We start from the raw sequence: 17,499 nt of genomic DNA on the forward strand, positions 1-17,499 counted from the left end.
AATGGCCTCCTTCTGCACTGTAAGATTCTATAAAATCGATAGGTTTGATATTTGTGACAAAGACGTCCATGAGTTCTTTGCCCTTATTGTTGGGGATTAGGCGCTGGAGGCAAGTGAGCAACACAAAGCTGGCAACAGAACTCAGGGAAGAGTGAACTATACCGTTAGTTTAGGCTTGACTTAAACGACCTGACCAATTGAATAATTCCAGCTGTGGACACAGCTTTAAGCTAACAGAGGTTGGGGAAGGTTTGGATAAAGCCAGATTTCTAAACCCAAAGTGAAAGGTCAAGGCATCAAAGCTGTCCAGCGATGTGCATAAAGCCAAACAGAAGGGGACAGGAAGGGACAGAGATGAACAAAAATTGTACACCAGCAAATAAGGACATTGCAGGGAACAGGAGTAAAAAAATTGAAATTACACATCCTTAACCTGAATGCATGAAGCATCTGCAATAAGAGAGATGAATTAATGGCAGAAGTAGAGGTAAGTGATTAGATTTCATGGCCGTAACAGAGATTTGGTTATAAGGTGATCAAGGTTGGGAAATAAATATCCCAGGGTACATGATATATTGGAAAGACAAACAAAATACCAAATGAGGAGGTGTAGCCCTGATAGCAAAGGATGGCATAAGGACATTCGTTTATTGTGTGTAGTTTTGTTGTTCTTATCTGAGTAAGGATGTCCTTGGTATAGAGGGAGTACAGCGAAGGTTTACCAGGCTGATTCCTGGGATGGCAGGAGGAGAGACTAAATCGGTTAGGATTATCATAGAAACCCTACAGTGCAGAAGGAGGCCATTCGGCCCATCGAGTCTGCACCGACCACAATCCCTACCCCCACATATTTACCTGCTAATCCCACTAACCTACGCATCTCAGGACTCTAAGGGGCAATTTTTAACCTGGCCAATCAACCTAACCCGCACATCTTTGGACTGTGGGAGGAAACCGGAGCACCCGGAGGAAACCCACGCAGACACGAGGAGAATGTGCAAACTCCACACAGACAGTGACCCGAGCCGGGAATCGAACCCGGGACCCTGGAGCTGTGAAGCAGCAGTGCTAACCACTGTGCTACCGTGCCGCCCGTATTATATTCACTGGAGTTTAGAAGAGTGAGAGGGGATCTCATAGAAACTTATAAAATTCTAACAGGGTTAGAGAGGGTAGATTCAGAAAGAATGTTCCCTGTGGTGGGGGAGTCCAGAACTAGGGGACATAGTTTGAGGATAAGGGGTAAACCTTTTAGAATCGAAGTGAGGAAAAATTTCTTCACCCATGGAGTGTTGAATGTGTAGAATTCATGACCACAGAATGTAGTTCAGGCTAGAACGTTGTATGATTTCAAGAAGAAATTAGATATAGTTCTTGGGACTAAAGAGATCAAGGAATATGGGGGGAAGGGGGATCAGGATATTGAATTTGATTATCAAAAGAACAAAGAAAAGTACGGCACAGGAACAGATCCTTTGGCCCTCTGAGCTTGCGCTGATCATGATGCCTGCCTAAACTAAATCCTTCCATTCCCCTTCTATTCATATTTTCATCTAGTTGCTCCTTAAATGCCGCTATCGTATCTGCTTCCACCACCTCCCTGGACAGCGCATTCCAGACATTCAGCACCCTCTCTGTAAAAAGCTTGCCTCGCACATCCCCTCTAAACTTTTCCCCACGCACCTTAAACCTATGTCCCTTAGTACTTGACTTTTCCACCCTGGGAAAGAGCATCCGAATATCCACTCTGTCCATGTGGAATGCCCTGCCCAGTGAAGCAGTTGAGGCTACCTCATTGAATGTTTGTAAGGCAAGGATAGATACATTTCTGAACAGTAAAGGAATTAAGGGTTATGGTGAGCGGGCGGGTCAGTGGAGCTGAGTCCACGAAATGATCAGCCATGATCGTATTGAATGGCGGAGAAGGCTCGAGGGGCCAGATGGCCTACTGCTGCTCCTAGTTCTTATGTTCTCATGCCATTCATAATCTTGCAAACCTCGATCAGGTCACCCCTCAACCTCCGTCATTCCAGTGAGAACAAACCGAGTTTATCCAACATCTCCTCATATCTTATACCCTCCAGACCAGGCAACATCCTGGTAAACCTCCTCTCCAAAGTATCCACATCCTTCTGGTAGTGTGGCGACCAGAATTGTACACAATATTCTAAATGAGGCCTAACTAAGGTTAGGTGCAGCATGACCTGTCAATTTTTATACTCAATGCCCCGACCGATGAAGGCAAGCATGTCGCATGCTTTCTTGACTACCTTATCCACCTATGTTGCCACTTTCAGTGATCGGTGGACATGTATGCCCAGACCTCTCTGTCCATCAATACTCGTAAGGGTTCTACCATTTACTGTATAATTCCTACATGCATTGGACCTTCCAAAATGCATTATCTCATACTTGTCCGGACTAAACTCCATCTGCCATTTCTCCGCCCAAGTCTCCAACTAGCCTATCTCTTGCTATATCCTCTGACAATCCTCTTCACTATCCGCAACTCCACTAATTTTTGTGTCGTCTGCGAACTTACTAATCAGACCAGCTACATTTTCCTCCAGGTCATTTATATATACTACGAACAACAAAGGTCCCAGAACTGATCCCTGTGGAACACCACTAGGCACAGCTTTCTATTCAGAAAAGCACTCTCCACTGCTACCCTCTGTCTTCTATAGCCAAGTCAGTTCGGTACCCATGTTGCCAGCTCTCCTCATTTACCGTGTGACTTCACCTTTCGTACCAGTTTACCATGAGATACCTTGCCAAAGGCTTTACTGAAGTCCATGTATGCAACATCCACTGCTTTTCCCTCATCTATCATCTTCGTCACTTCCTCGAAGAACTCGGTCAAGTTGGTGAGGCACGACCTCCCCTTCACAAAACCATGCAGTCTATCACTAATCAGTCCATTTGTTTCTACATGTGAGTAAATCCTGTCCCTAAGAATCTTTTCCAATAATTTCCCTACTTCTGACGTGAGGCTCAGTGGTAGCCATGTTCATAATGAATGGCAGAGCAGGCTCGAGGGGCCGAATGGCCCACTCCTGCTTCTAGTTTCTATGTCCCTATGAAATGTTAGAATCCTTTCCCAACTGGAAAAAAAATGGGTGAAATTGGTATTTTCTGGTAACATGAAATTGGGTGGGAATGAATCAACACATCTGAATTTCTTTTTCCATTAACAGGCTCTTGATTTGCTGCTGACAGTTCGAGGTTGACGGGCAAGACCCGCGTCACCCCTGATATTTTTCTGTGTGTGATATCTTTTGCAATAATGCCTTTCTGTTTCCCCACACAGGTTCAGCTGTAAGCACTGCTCTGATCCATACATTTGCAGCCACTCCTACTTGCAAGGACACACTGTAATGAACTACAGCCTGGATAACCTGCACCGGTCTAGTCTCCGCACCCCATCGAAGCTTCTCCCCAGGGGTCAGGGGTACGGTCGAATGCTCAGTGCCAACAATCAGGTAAGATCAGGTATGCAATTGTGCAGTAAGGCAGCTAACAGACTTAAATTGTTTGAAATGGGACAAAACTTGGCTGGAGCGGCTTCACTCATGGTCTTTTTATGGGAACCAATGTACACGACCAAGATTCAGTTTAACCCGTACAAAATATTATGATGCCTCTAGTGACTAAAAGGCAAGTGTGTTACTTTATTAGATCAGTAAGTGGTTCATCTCCTGGAAGCTGTAGTTTGTTTTATCTGTTTAGTAATATATGTAAACTGTCAATTGTCAGATTAGTTGTTGTCTCTGGGTCAGGAGCTTTTATATTTGAGTGCCCCGCCAAGCTGACACTGAGGGGGTGATCTTATTGGCTCGTCACACCAATCAATCGATGTGGCGAGCTGGTAAAATCGGGCAAAAGGCGAAAAATCGGATTCATACCCGATTTCTTGCCTCTCGCGATCTTACCAGCCCCGATCTGCTGGCGTAATCAGCCTCGCACCCAGGAAGGGCAATTGGTGGGGGGGGGGGGGGATGTCCAGGAGAGTGCGGGAGTGATAGATCTCTCAGTGCACTTGGAGATTGGTGCGCATGTGCAATAGCGCACCTAGCAGTTAGCAGCTGACTTCTCAGCACTTATAGGCTCCATCCACACCCCTTACTGGCGAGAATCACATTTAAGGTCTTTTTTTTTTCTAAATGCCATAAGATAGTGCCTGGGAGCTCACCCAAAAAATGGGTGCAATTCTCTCTCATTTTCACGCTTGTTCAGTGCTTAGAATTGTTTTGGTAAGATTGGCCCCTGAACCTCTGCTGCATTTATTGATGTGCCATCCTCTTGATGGAATGAGATCCTATCCAACTGTTCAGCTGTAAGTTGCCATGGTAATACATGAAAAAAAGTAGGATTTATGCTGGTGACTTGGCAACTTCTGCCAAAAAAAAACAGATTGAGTGGTTATTCATTGATGCCTGTGAGATATCCTGAAGCAAAATGGCTGCTATCCTCCCCTCCAATTATTTCTTGTGTGAACTGCTTTGAGACAATTCAGCATGCGATAAAGTTTTTGTTATTATTTCACGGGGTGTGAGCTTCACTGTCTCCCCCAGCACTTTTTTTTTTATTAATGACCTTCCCTAGTTGCCCTTCAGAAGGTGGTGTGGAGCTGCCTTCTTGAATTGCTGCAGTCCAAATGGAGTAGGTGCAACCACAGTGCTGGCAGAAAGGATTTTGACCCAGTGACAGAGGGAACGGCCATATCATTCCAAGTCAGGTTGGTGTGCGGCTTGGAAGACAACTTGCAGGTGAAAGAATCCCCATGCATCTGCTGCCTTTGTCCTTCTACGTGGTAGAGTTTGGAAGTTGCTTTTGAAGGAGTCTTGGTGAGTTGCTGCTATAGAAATATGAGTTTTAATTTACAAGGATCACATGATTGTAAACCACCAGAGTGGTTAAACGTAAATAGTGCTATGTTAAGGCCGGGATTGTCCGGTTCTACCGGCAGCAGACCCCCGCCCGTGGGATTCCCACCGGTGTGGGGTGACATTGTTGGGAATTCCCATTGAAAGTGACGGGACCACAGAATCCCACCACTAGAAAACACTGGGCGGCACAGTGGTTAGCACTGCTGCCTCACAGCATCAGGGACCCGGGTTCGATTTCCAGATAGGTCACTGTCTGTGCGGAGTCTGCATGTTCTCCCCATGTCTGTGTGCGTTTCCTCCGGGTGCTCCAGTTTCCTCCCACAGTCTGAAAGACGTGCTGGTTAGGTGCATTGGCCGTGTTAAATTCTCCCTCAGTATACCCAAACAGGCGCCAGAGTGTGGGGACTAGGGGATTTTCATAGTGACTTCATTGCAGTGTTAATGTAAGCCTACCTGTGACTAATAAATAAACTTAACCTAAAAACAATGCACCACTTCCCGCCGGCAGGAACACGTGGCTGGGAGGCCGGTGTATCTCGCCCTCAGTGTTTCAGGATATCCCAGTTTTTATTTGTTCAGTATTTTTTAGAATAAACATGCAAAAGATATTCAGGAGCAGACTGTCAGGACATGGGGTGGCACGGTGGCACAGCGCTTAGCACTGCTGGCTCACAGCGCCAGGGACCCGGGTTCAATTCCCGGCTTGGGTCACTGTCTGTGTGGAGTTTGCACATTCTCCCCGCGTCTGCGTGGGTTTCCTCCAGGTGCTCCGGTTTCTTCCCACAATCCAAAGATGTGCGGGTTAGGTTGATTGGCCATGATAAATTAACCCTAGTGTCAGGGGGTTAGCAGGGTAAATATGTGAGGTTACGGGAATAGGGCCTGGATGGGGATTGTGGTTGATGCAGACTCGATGGGCCGAATGGCCTCCTTCTGCAATGGAGGGATTCTATCATTCTATGAGGAGCTTATGAGGAGCTAAAAGTTTTAACGGAAGGTAAGTACAGGGAATTATTTGGGGGTACAATTTACATATGTTTTGCTGTTATGAATTAAATCAGAATTCATATTAGCTCCATTTCTTTAGCGTATTTACAATAATGTATTGAATTTACTCTGAATTCTGGGGATTTAGACACATTCAATGCAACCGAGTAGGCAATCATTGCAAAGAGAAAGTCATATTACTCAGTCACCTAATACCCATCTTAATTAACACATTAAATGGTGAACTGCGAGCCAAGAACTCCAGCGAGCATGGGAGGAGATCAGTGGGAGATTGGCACAGCCCCACTGTGCTCGGAAGGTGTTGGCAAAGATACTTGATTTGAAAAGAAAAGCTCCAAGGTGAGCAGTGAGAATCCCATACTGTCAGTGACTTGACTACATGGTGTCTGGGTGACAATCAAATAACATTAGTCGAAATCCTTGTCCAAGGTGGTTATTTTTAGTCGCCACAATTGGGTTGACACAAGAGTATTAGGAGCACAAATGTAGTCATAGCTCGCTGAAAGTGGAGTACAAAAGAAGATACTTAGATGGATTCTGACAGGCTAAACAAGTCAGACGTGCTTAATATTAACTCAAGGAAAGCTGCTCACTAAAAACCCCTTATTCACAAATAGAAATGACTACTTGAAAGCATAGATGCTGCTTTCTCATTTTCAGGTATCAGGATATTATTGCATGTCATTCTACTCGACTGAGTGACACATGCAGTATTGTGTTGTGTGACCTCTGGTTCTCCATGCAGAAGAACATATCAAAGGATTGCACTAGAAGGTGGCCTTCAACGTGTGCCATTATTCCAAGACAATAATGTTTTGTAGCAACTGAAACTGCTCCACTGCTACGGGGATTATAAGCTGGGAAGCTGTACAAGGTTTGCGGAAAGCTCATGATGACAAAAGTGCTCCTGTTTGTGAAATGATAATCACCGTGACAAGGGGAGGAATCTTCCAGCCCTGCCAGCAGGGAGAATCGTGGCAGGCAGGGGAATTTGGCGGGAGGCAAGAAAATCTGTTTCCCGCTGGCAGGACGAACAATCAGAATTTTGATCTCGGGACTTTCAATGCTGGCGAAGAACGGGTTGAGCCTCCTGACAAACAATGTCGGGAAGTCTGTTTGCATTCATTAACATCCCAAGCATAAAGCTTAAAGTTTATTTATTAGTGTCGCAAGTAGGCTTGCATTAACACTGCAATGATGTTACTGTGAAAATCCCCTAGTCGCCACACACCGCCGCCTGTTCGGGTACACTGAGGGAGAATTTAGCATGGCCATTGCACCTAACCAGCACGTCTTTCGGACCGTGGGAGGAAACCGGAGCACCCGGAAGAAACCCATGCAGACATGGGGAGAATGTGCAGATTTTGCACAGACAGTGACCCAAGCCGGGAATCGAACCTGGGTCCCTGGTGCTGTGAGGCAGCAGTGCTATCCACTGTGCCGCCGTGCTCATTGAAAGACCATCTCGCCAGAAATGAAGCGCCCCCTCCAACTTAAGGTCCCTGCCAGCAGGTAATTGAAATGTTCAGTTTTACAACCATTTATAAGTGGCGTGCACCTGGCGAGCTTCACCTCTTCCTTGAGCTCAGTAGATGCTCCTTTCACCTTCCTGCTGGTAACTTCGTTCACATCGGATGGCAGCAGCACAAGCTGTACCAAGGCAGGACACTGGAGGCAGGTCTGAAATATATGATGTTCCCCTGCCTGTTTCTGCATCACCAACAGATCTGTTGGGGCTGAGCCTGGAGGCTTGTCACCTGCTTTGCGCTGAGCAGGGGCCTTGTCTCCAGCTGTCTCCGATGGTCAGAGACCTCGGCTTTCACTGCCTCCGCCAGCTGTGGGCCCTTGTCAGTGATGCACTCACCAGATTGAGACCCACCAAGGCGAATGCATCTGCGTTGGTGGAGGCTGCAGGTGAACGCCATGTCATTGCATCCACTGAAGATTCTGAGGCTGCCTCCTCAAAAGTGGGCTGGCGATTGGGGCTGCGGCATTGTTCTTCTCCCCTGTTTCTTGATGGTACCTGGAACAGAGCAAATAGAGATTTATCAATTGACTTAGCAGGCTCATGAAGTTAACCCACAATCAGTGTGTGTGTATCAGTGCTACAGATTGGATGCATCCTCAGATAAAAGCAAAATACTGCGGATGTTTGAAACCTGAAATAAAAACAGAAAATGCTGGATAAACTCACCAGAGTTAACATTTCCGATCTAGATGACCCCACACTGGGTTCCTGACGGAGTCCGATCTCACCTTCTACACAGAGATGGTCACGCTCGTCCCCGGCTATCTCTGCGGCCTGTTCCTCAAAGTGGTCAGCAGATTAATTTTGACCGCAAACCCTCCGACCTTGACCCACCTGCGCTTCTCCCAGGCGTTATTGTCCTGCAGAAAAAACAGAATGATTGATTGTAATGCCAATGGACGAATGCGCAGTTTGGAAGCATGCATGCCTGTCGCAACTCCTGAGCCCTCCCCAGAAAGTGATTAAGAGGCCCTTTGTCCATCAAGTAATATGAGATTGAGAGCTTAAAATGTTTGGTGCGCATTCAGTGATGATGCCCTATCTGCTGGTCATGTGTGAAATCGCTGTGAACTCTGACCCTTGCACTGCCTGATGACAGTGTCAGTTTGCAGTGAGTGGACAGGGCACTTACCCTGGAGGCGCATGGTAGATCATTCATCTTTTTTCTGCACTGCAGGTCGGTTCTTTATTGGATCCCACAGGCACTCGCCAACCAGTTGACCTCCTCCCAGGCCACCACAGTCAGCTGGGAGTGCTGCCTCCTCCCATTATGCGGAAACAGGACTTTCCAGGTTTCCTGGATGGCCTGGAGGAGCATCTACCGGGAGGCATCACTAAACCATGGGTCCACAGGTTGATTACATTTGGGGGCCTTCTTTGACAAGTTATCCTGAGCTCCTGACCTTGTAGTGATTGAATGGTTGTTGAAGCACCCTTTAAACATGGCACCTGGACCTTTGACCCCCATGAGGTAACGGTAGGGATGGCGAATTCTTGCCATGCGAATCCCTGTGCTCATCATAGATGCATAAATAATAAGTTGAATATCACAAGATCTCGCATATTCAGCCATCCTGCTGCCTAGTGGGAATTACTCTGCCTTCAGAACATAAGACTTTGCCCAAGGTCTTTAATTTTGAACAGATTGAAAATAGTGTTTGCATTCCACTGCAGAAGATGGTCAGTGTGGCAACATCTTATCAATTCTAAACTGCTTATTGCGTGTCATCTTTTTTTCCAGAAAGCCCATAAGCCCAGGAGAAAGAACCTGCTATTACAAAACTGTCTCACACGCACAGACATGCACCCCTTAAAAACCTGTATCAACCAGGAACTGGTGCAGAACTCCCACAATTACTTGCTGCAGTCTCCCATTTCAAACACCATTGTTACAGCCCCAATTCTAAACACATTAACAGTTCGAGCCACATGGTGGCACAGTGGTTAGCACTGCTATCTCACAGGGCCAGGGACCCAGTTTGATTCCCGGCTCAGGTCACTGTCTGTCCAGAGTTTGCACGTTCTCCCTGTATCTGTGTGGGTTTCCTCCGGGTGCTCCGGTTTCCTCCCACAGTCTGAAAGACGTGCTAGTTAGATGCATTGGCCATGCTAAATTCTCCCTCAGTGTACCCGAACAGGCGCCGGAGTGTGGCAACGAGGGAATTTTCACAGTAACTTCATTGCAGTGTTAATGTAAGCCTACTTGTAACACTAATAAATAAATAGTAATAAATCGTTAGAAGAAATTAGTAAGTTTGATGAGTGAGCCACTGATCAAAGATAAGGAAAAAACAGAGGCAACAAGCGGAGATGAACAGAGGTTCACCTCGCCGCATGTCTCAATATAATTCTAACCTCACAGGGCCAACATAGAAACAAAGGATCCTTCAGCAGCATTAACTGCTGGGCAAATTATTTGCTTCAAAGTAAAAGTTGATCTAGGTTAAGGTGCAGGTCCTACCACCCATTTGCAAACTGGCATTGAGAACCATGTAATGCAAATGTGAAGGAAGGACAGTGGCAACATCTCTCAGAAATGTTCCCTCTCATAATGCCTAAGTGTTGATGGCTGCTATCTAAAATACTTTAAATCATTTGGCCATATAGCAAGTCAGGCAACTTTAACTGTAGGGTACTTGCAAAGTTTCGCATACTGTCCTTTTGTTTGCAAGGAGGCCAACATTGAAGCCTCAAAGGGTTAATCACAGAATACTCATCCTAACTATGCCACGTTGGCATGGTGGTGTAATGAGGGCATGCACCCCAATCCCCTCCCTGGAGAAGGTTCTCATGAGTTGGAACTGCTGTGTACATGTGTCCAATTCTGTGGCAATGCAATGCTTTATTCTACAAGGAATGTACAGCCAGTGTGTTTCAGTTTGTTCAAAATGGAGGAAATATTGCTTTAGCAAGCCAAGTTATCTTCCTGCCTCGTAAGCATGCATCCGTGAATATCCTTTCTTGTGGGATTTGGACAGTATGGAAGTGGCGTCAATCATTTCTTGCCATCCAGTGATCACGTATCATACAAATGGTTGCCAAAAAGTTATGTTGGGTGGGATTCTCCCAAAAAAATTCTAAGTTCCGAATTCCCGTAAAAACTGGAGTAAATCCCGCTGGTTTTTCTCCCCCCCCCCCCCCCACCCAGCTGCATTCCTGACCACGCCTCCTCCCCGTGCAGCCCTGACCTCCCCACCCCCCTACCCTGAACACCAGCCCCGATCGCTGGCTTCCCTCCCTCTGCCTTTGATCCCTTATGCAGAGTGGCAATGGGAACCCCCATCCCCACTGATCTTCCCCCACAGGCCCCACCTGCAATAGGCACTGCCCCCCTCCGGCCTCACCCCTTGGTACTGCCCAATGCCCAGTGGGCATTGCCACTTTGCCCGTTGGGCAATGCCAGGGGGCCAACTTGGCACTGCCAAACTGGCAATACCAACCAGTGGGAGAGACTAGCGGGACCGGAGATTTCAGTCCCGGGCCCGCTAATGATATCCTAATCTCCATTAACATAATTTATTCAGCTCGGCGCCGATTTCTAGTGTGGAGCTGACAACACTGGAAATCCAGCAGCCAGAGACGCTAGAGCAGCGCTGTGAGCTGGGAGAATTGCCCCCATTTTTTGTTGCCAAAAGGCATGGCATGCCTGCAGGAGAAGAAAGGCATCTCTCCTGGAGCTTAGTTCAGTAGTTTGGAACTGGTAGCAACATGTAAGAACATGCTTTCCATGTCTGTACCTTCTACTGTAATATTGTTCAGTAATGCATAATTCGGGAGGCGGAGGTGGAAGTTGATAGGAGTTATAGAGAAATAGTAACTCCTAGAAATGAGGCTTGGGTCAATGCCAGGAGGAGGGGTAAGAAGCAATCGGGAAGACAATCCCCTGGGGCGGTTCCCCTCCATAATAGGTTTTCGGTGCTGGAGGCTACAGTTGAGGAGGAATCAACTGAGCATAGAGAGCAGATCTCTGGGGGTGAGCCGAGTGAGAAAGCTCAGGTGGTTAGGGGCTGTAAAAGACTGGGCCTTGTGATTGGGGACTCCACAATTAAGGGGACAGATAGGAGGGTCGGAACTAAAGGTAGGGACTCAGGGTTGGTGTGTTGCCTACCAGGGGCTGGGGTCCGGGATGTGTCTGACAGGGTATTCAGGACTCTTAGGGGGGAGGGAGATAAACCACAAGTTATTGTACATGTGGGGACACACGACATAGGGAGGATAGGGGAAGGGGATATTAGGCAGGGATTTATGGAGTTGGGGTGGAAACTAAAGGCCAAGACTGACAGAGTGGTTATCTCTGGACTCTTGCCTGTACCACGGGATAGTTTAGAGAGGAATAGGGAGAGGGAAGGTTTGAATTCATGGCTGAGGGGATGGTGCAGGAGGGAGGGGTTCAGGTACTTAAGCAATTGGGGCTCGTACTGGGGAAGGTGTGACCTCTATGAGAAGGATGGTCTACACCTTAATCAGAAGGGGACCAATATCCTGGGGGGTAAATTTGCTAAGGCCATGCAGGGAGGTTTAAACTGATTCGGGGGGGGGGAGGGATCCTGAGTAGTGGGGCTGAAAGTGAGGGATGCATGGATGGGGACTGCAATGCACGGCATTGCAGAGGTGGGGTGGAGCAGGGTTTGAAATGTGTATACTTCAATGCCAGGAGTATTCGCAATAAAGTGGGTGAACTTGCAGCGTGGATCAGTACCTGGGACTTCGATGTTGTGGCTATTTCAGAGACATGGATAGAGCAGGGGCAGGAATGGATGCTGCAGGTCCCGGGGTTCAAATGTTTTAGTCGAAGTAGGGAAGGAGGTAGAAGAGGGGGAGGGGTAGCATTATTGGTCAGAGATTGTATCACAGTGTCAGAGAGGAGGTTTGATGAGGACTTATCTGTTGAGGTAGTATGGGCGGAGATTAGAAATAGGAGAGGAGAGGTCACCCTGTTGGGAGTCTTTTATAGACCTCCTAAAAGTTCTAGAGAGGTTGAGGAAAGGATTGCGGAGTCAATCCTGCTTAGGAGTGAAAGTAATAGGGCAATTGTTATGGGGGATTTTAACTTGACTAATATTGACTGGAATTGTTATAGCTCTAGCTCGTTAGAGGGGTCAGTTTTTGTTCAAAGCGTGCAGGAAGGTTTTTTGACTCAGTATGTAGACAGGCCAACTAGAGGTGAGGCTATATTGGATCTGGTGCTGGGAAATGAGCCAGACCAGGTGCTAGACTTGGAAGTTGGTGTGCATTTTGGTGATAGTGACCACAATTCGGTTACGTTCACCTTAGTGATGGAAAGGGATAGGCATGAACCTCGGGCCAGTGGTTTTAGCTGGGGGAAGGGTAATTATGAGGCTACTAGGAGAGAATTAGGAAACATAGGTTGGACTAGGAGATTACAGGGACTGGGAACGTCCGACATGTGGAGTTTTTTCAAGGAGCAGCTACTGCGAGTCTGTGATAGGTATGTCCCTGTCAGGCAAGGAGGAATTGGTAGGGCTAGGGAACCGTGGTGCACCAAAAAAGTTTCTTTGTTGGTTAAAAAGAAAAAGGAGGCTTATGTTCGGATGAGACGTGAGCACTCGGGTAGTGCACTAGAAAGCTTTAGATTGGCTAAGAGGGAGTTGAAGAGCGAGCTTAGAAGGGCTAAAAGGGGACATGAGAAGACTTTGGCGGATAGGGTTAAAGAGAATCCTAAGGCGTTCTATAGGTATGTCAAGAACAGAAGGTTGGTTAGGGCAAGTTTAGGGCCAGTTATAGATGGCAGAGGGAAGTTATGTGTGGAACCGGAGGAGATTGGTGAAGCATTGAACCAATATTTCTCTTCGGTGTTCACGCAAGGGGACATGAATATAGCTGAGGAGGACACTGGGTTGCAAGGGAGTAGAATAGACAGTATTACAGTTGATAAGGAGGATGTGCAGGATATTCTGGAGGGTCTGAAAATAGATAAATCCCCTGGTCCGGATGGGATTTATCCAAGGATTCTCTGGGAGGCAAGAGAAGTGATTGCAGAGCCTCTGGCTCTGATCTTCGGGTCGTCGTTGGCCTCTGGTATAGTACCAGAAGATTGGAGGTTAGCGAATGTTGTCCCATTGTTTAAGAAGGGGAACAGAGACTTCCCCGGGAATTATAGACCGGTGAGTCTCACTTCTGTTGTCGGCAAGATGTTGGAAAAAATTATAAGGGATAGGATTTATAGTTATTTGGAGAGTAATGAATTGATAGGTGATAGTCAGCATGGTTTTGTGGCAGGTAGGTCGTGCCTTACTAACCTTATTGAGTTTTTTGAGAAAGTGACCAAGGAGGTGGATGGGGGCAAGGCAGTGGACGTGGTATATATGGATTTTAGTAAGGCGTTTGATAAGGTTCACCATGGTAGGCTTCTGCAGAAAATGCAGATGTATGGGATTGGGGGTGATCTAGGAAATTGGATCAGGAATTGGCTAGCGGATAGGAAACAGAGGGTGGTGGTTGATAGTAAATATTCATCATGGAGTGCGGTTACAAGTGGTGTACCTCAGGGATCTGTTTTGGGGCCACTGCTGTTTGTAATATTTATTAATGATCTGGATGAGGGTATAGTTGGGTGGATTAGCAAATTTGCTGATGACACCAAAGTCGGTGGTGTGGTAGACAGTGAGGAAGGGTGTCGTAGTTTGCAGGAAGACTTAGACAGGTTGCAAAGTTGGGCCGAGAGGTGGCGGATGGAGTTTAATGCGGAGAAGTGTGAGGTAATTCACTTTGGTAGGAATAACAGATGTGTTGAGTATAGGGCTAACGGGAGGACTTTGAATAGTGTGGAGGAGCAGAGGGATCTAGGTGTATGTGTGCATAGATCCCTGAAAGTTGGGAATCAAGTAGATAAGGTTGTTAAGAAGGCATATGGTGTCTTGGCGTTTATTGGTAGGGGGATTGAATTTAGGAGTCGTGGCGTTATGTTGCAACTGTACACAACTCTGGTGCGGCCGCACTTGGAGTACTGTGTGCAGTTCTGGTCCCCACATTACAGGAAGGATGTGGAGGCTTTGGAGAGGGTGCAGAGGAGGTTTACCAGGATGTTGCCTGGTATGGAGGGGAGATCCTATGAGGAGAGGCTGAGGGATTTGGGATTGTTTTCGCTGGAAAGGCGGCGGCTAAGAGGGGATCTTATTGAAACATATAAGATGATTAGAGGTTTAGATAGGGTGGATAGTGATAGCCTTTTTCCTCTGATGGAGAAATCCAGCACGAGGGGGCATGGCTTTAAATTGAGGGGGGGTAGTTATAGAACCAATGTCAGGGGTAGGTTCTTTACCCAGAGGGTGGTGAGGGATTGGAATGCCCTGCCAGCATCAGTAGTAAATGCGCCTAGTTTGGGGGCGTTTAAGAGATCCGTAGATAGGTTCATGGACGAAAAGAAATTGGTTTAGGTTGGAGGGTCACAGTTTTTTTTTTTAACTGGTCGGTGCAACATCGTGGGCCGAAGGGCCTGTTCTGCGCTGTAATGTTCTATGTTCTATGTTCTATGTTAATAAAGACTTCTTGTGGACTTCTGCAAGACTGTTTAATGGTGTCTCAGCTGTGCACACCCCAGCAACCATGGTGCAGTCAGTTGAGATGATGATTTAGACAGGGCCTCAGCAACTACTAGCTAATGTGATCAATCCACAGAGTCCACTAGAGTCAGGGAGCAGATCCAACCCAAACACTAGTCGACAAAGGTGAGTTGCCTCTACACGACTCTTCCATCCACACGATGGCTCCCCCTCAACCCCGGAATGATCCAGATGCTTGAAAAGGAGGAAGAAGAAGAAGGGTCGCAACTGACAGCTGGACAGATACTCCCCCCTCCACCCAGAAAGAAATGACCGCCACCTATTGTACCAAATCACCAACACAGCAACCTGATCAACTGGGCATAGTGTAACACTCGCTCGTGGTAAAAACACATGAAGCCATGCTTACCCGCAGCTCCAACCAATGATCCGCTACCAAGGTGAACAGCCTCTAGATCCTACCACTCTCCTGGCTAGATGGCAACTGAGGAATGTGAGGGATACAAGCCCTCCAGACTACCTCAAACCCTGATTCCAAAGACTTGAAGTGGGAGGGTGATGGGATAGTGTGAACTCTATTAATGCATGCTGTTAATGTTGCAATATTAATCACAAAGTTGCTCAGAGTTAACTAAAACCCTATTACAACACAAGACTTGAATCAAACTGTAAGTAACTATGTCAGTCTATGTGCAGGGGATAAAGACTTGGGGGAAGGTATCGGAGAAGGAAGTGGTACATTAAGAGTTAATCTGGGGCTGAGTACAGTACCACCCACCAGTGATGTAGGAAGGCATCTGACCTAGCGCTTAGGTCAATAGTGTAGAGCTAGGTCGCAACATGTAAGGATGTGCCATGGAATTCTCTCCATACCTGTACCCTCTACTGTAAATAGGTAGTTCGGTATTGTTAATAAAGACTTATTGGGAACTCCAACAAGACTGCTTAATGGTGTCGCAGCAGTGGGCTTGTGACAACCCAACAAAACAGCAGGTACATGAACCAAAAATGTTTTCAGTGCAGCAGGAGGACATTTGTGCCATTATTTTTGTGCTAGCCCCTTGCTAGAGCGATTCAAAGTGGGTATTATAGACCTGTATGTATGTTTGCTTGCTTGAAATGCAGGGATGTGATAGTGAAATCAGTAATGCCTGTGCACTGAGAATGTTGCACAACTGACAATATTGGGTCAACCTCTCCAGCTGGTTATGTGTATGGCTGTTGAACTTGATGTGTGGACACACGTGGTAGAAAAGAACACTTATTATCACAGTAATATGGTGATGAATGCATTCTTGGTGAACCTAGTGATGTAGCCTGTCACGACTGAGATAAAATCCAACATAGCAGGAATCTGCTTTCACTTATCCTGAGAATATTTTGCTTCTTGGTGCAAGCCAGGTTTACAACTTTAAGAATCAAAATGAGAATCCAAGTGCTTCTTCAGGTACTTTCTTGGATCTGCATTGGTTTTGTTCCAAAAATAATTAAAAGTTACATGAATGAGCAGAAATGTTCCTCCTGCCATTTATATTGCAACTACCTACTAACAAAGGTCTCCTGAAATTGGAATTGTAATAATTCTTGTTCTTCCCTTAACTGGTGATGTAATAGTTCTTATATAAAGGCAAAATACTGCAGACGCTGGAATCTGAAACAAAAACAGAAAATATTGGAAAAACTCAGCAGATCTGACAGCATCCAAAGATGTGTGGGTTAGGTTGATTGGCCATACTAAATTGACCCTAGTGTCAGGGGGTTAGCAGAGTAAATGTGTGGGGTTACGGGAATAGGGCCTGGGTGGGATTGTGGTCGGTGCAGACTTGCTGGGCCGAATGGTCTCCTTCTGCACTGCAGGGATTCTATGATCTGCGGAGAGAGAATAGAGCCAATCGAATCAGGATGATCCTTCATCAGAGCTTTCTTGTTCACCAGTTGAAGAAAACTATGATTATTGCAGGAACCAAGGCTTAACTGGGGACTACAGGACCATAACACAAGCTTATAAATCTTGATCTCAATTAATAATGTGAGATATTTTTTTATCATTATGATCGCAACCAAGACAATTCCATGATTTCTCTGTTTCTTGGATTTTCATTCAGCTAGAGCCGCAGTTAGCTATGAACTGTAGCTCAAACTAAGCTGAAAATCATGGAAATACGACAATCATACCATCTTTTTATTATTGTTCTTTCATGGGATCTGAGTGTCACTGTCAAGGGCAGCATTAGTTGCTCATCCCTAATTACCTTTGAGGGGGTGGTGATGTGCTATCTTCTTGAACCCCTGCAGTCCATTTAGCTGGATGAATGGATTTTCGTCATTAAGGGAAATCGAGGTGATTGTCTGTGCAAAATGACATTTCATTTATCCATGCCCTACACAATTGGCTTCTACCCTACAATACGTACTGAACATATTATTTCTTTTAACCTGTAGTAGATTATCATTTGATGAATGCACAGGGGATTACGTTAACAGTTGTTAGATGCTTCACCATGGTGATGGACAATATGTGGGTCAGGGTTTGACATGTTCATTGTTTGCT

The 17,499-nt window shown here is 46.4% G+C and overlaps 1 protein-coding gene across 1 annotated transcript in view; it reads left to right on the forward strand.

Moving 5' to 3' along the window:
- The window catches only part of LOC144508953 (disks large-associated protein 2-like), a 123,088-nt gene that overhangs the window by 50,964 nt on the left and 54,625 nt on the right, over positions 1–17,499 (forward strand). Inside the window, exon 3 of the mRNA XM_078237170.1 lies at positions 3,311–3,482. Coding sequence (XP_078093296.1) covers positions 3,311–3,482 — 172 coding nt within the window. The remainder of the gene's footprint in view (positions 1–3,310; positions 3,483–17,499) is intronic.

The sequence above is a fragment of the Mustelus asterias genome, chromosome 21, assembly GCF_964213995.1.
Source record: "Mustelus asterias chromosome 21, sMusAst1.hap1.1, whole genome shotgun sequence".
NCBI classification, from domain to species: Eukaryota; Metazoa; Chordata; class Chondrichthyes; order Carcharhiniformes; family Triakidae; genus Mustelus; species Mustelus asterias.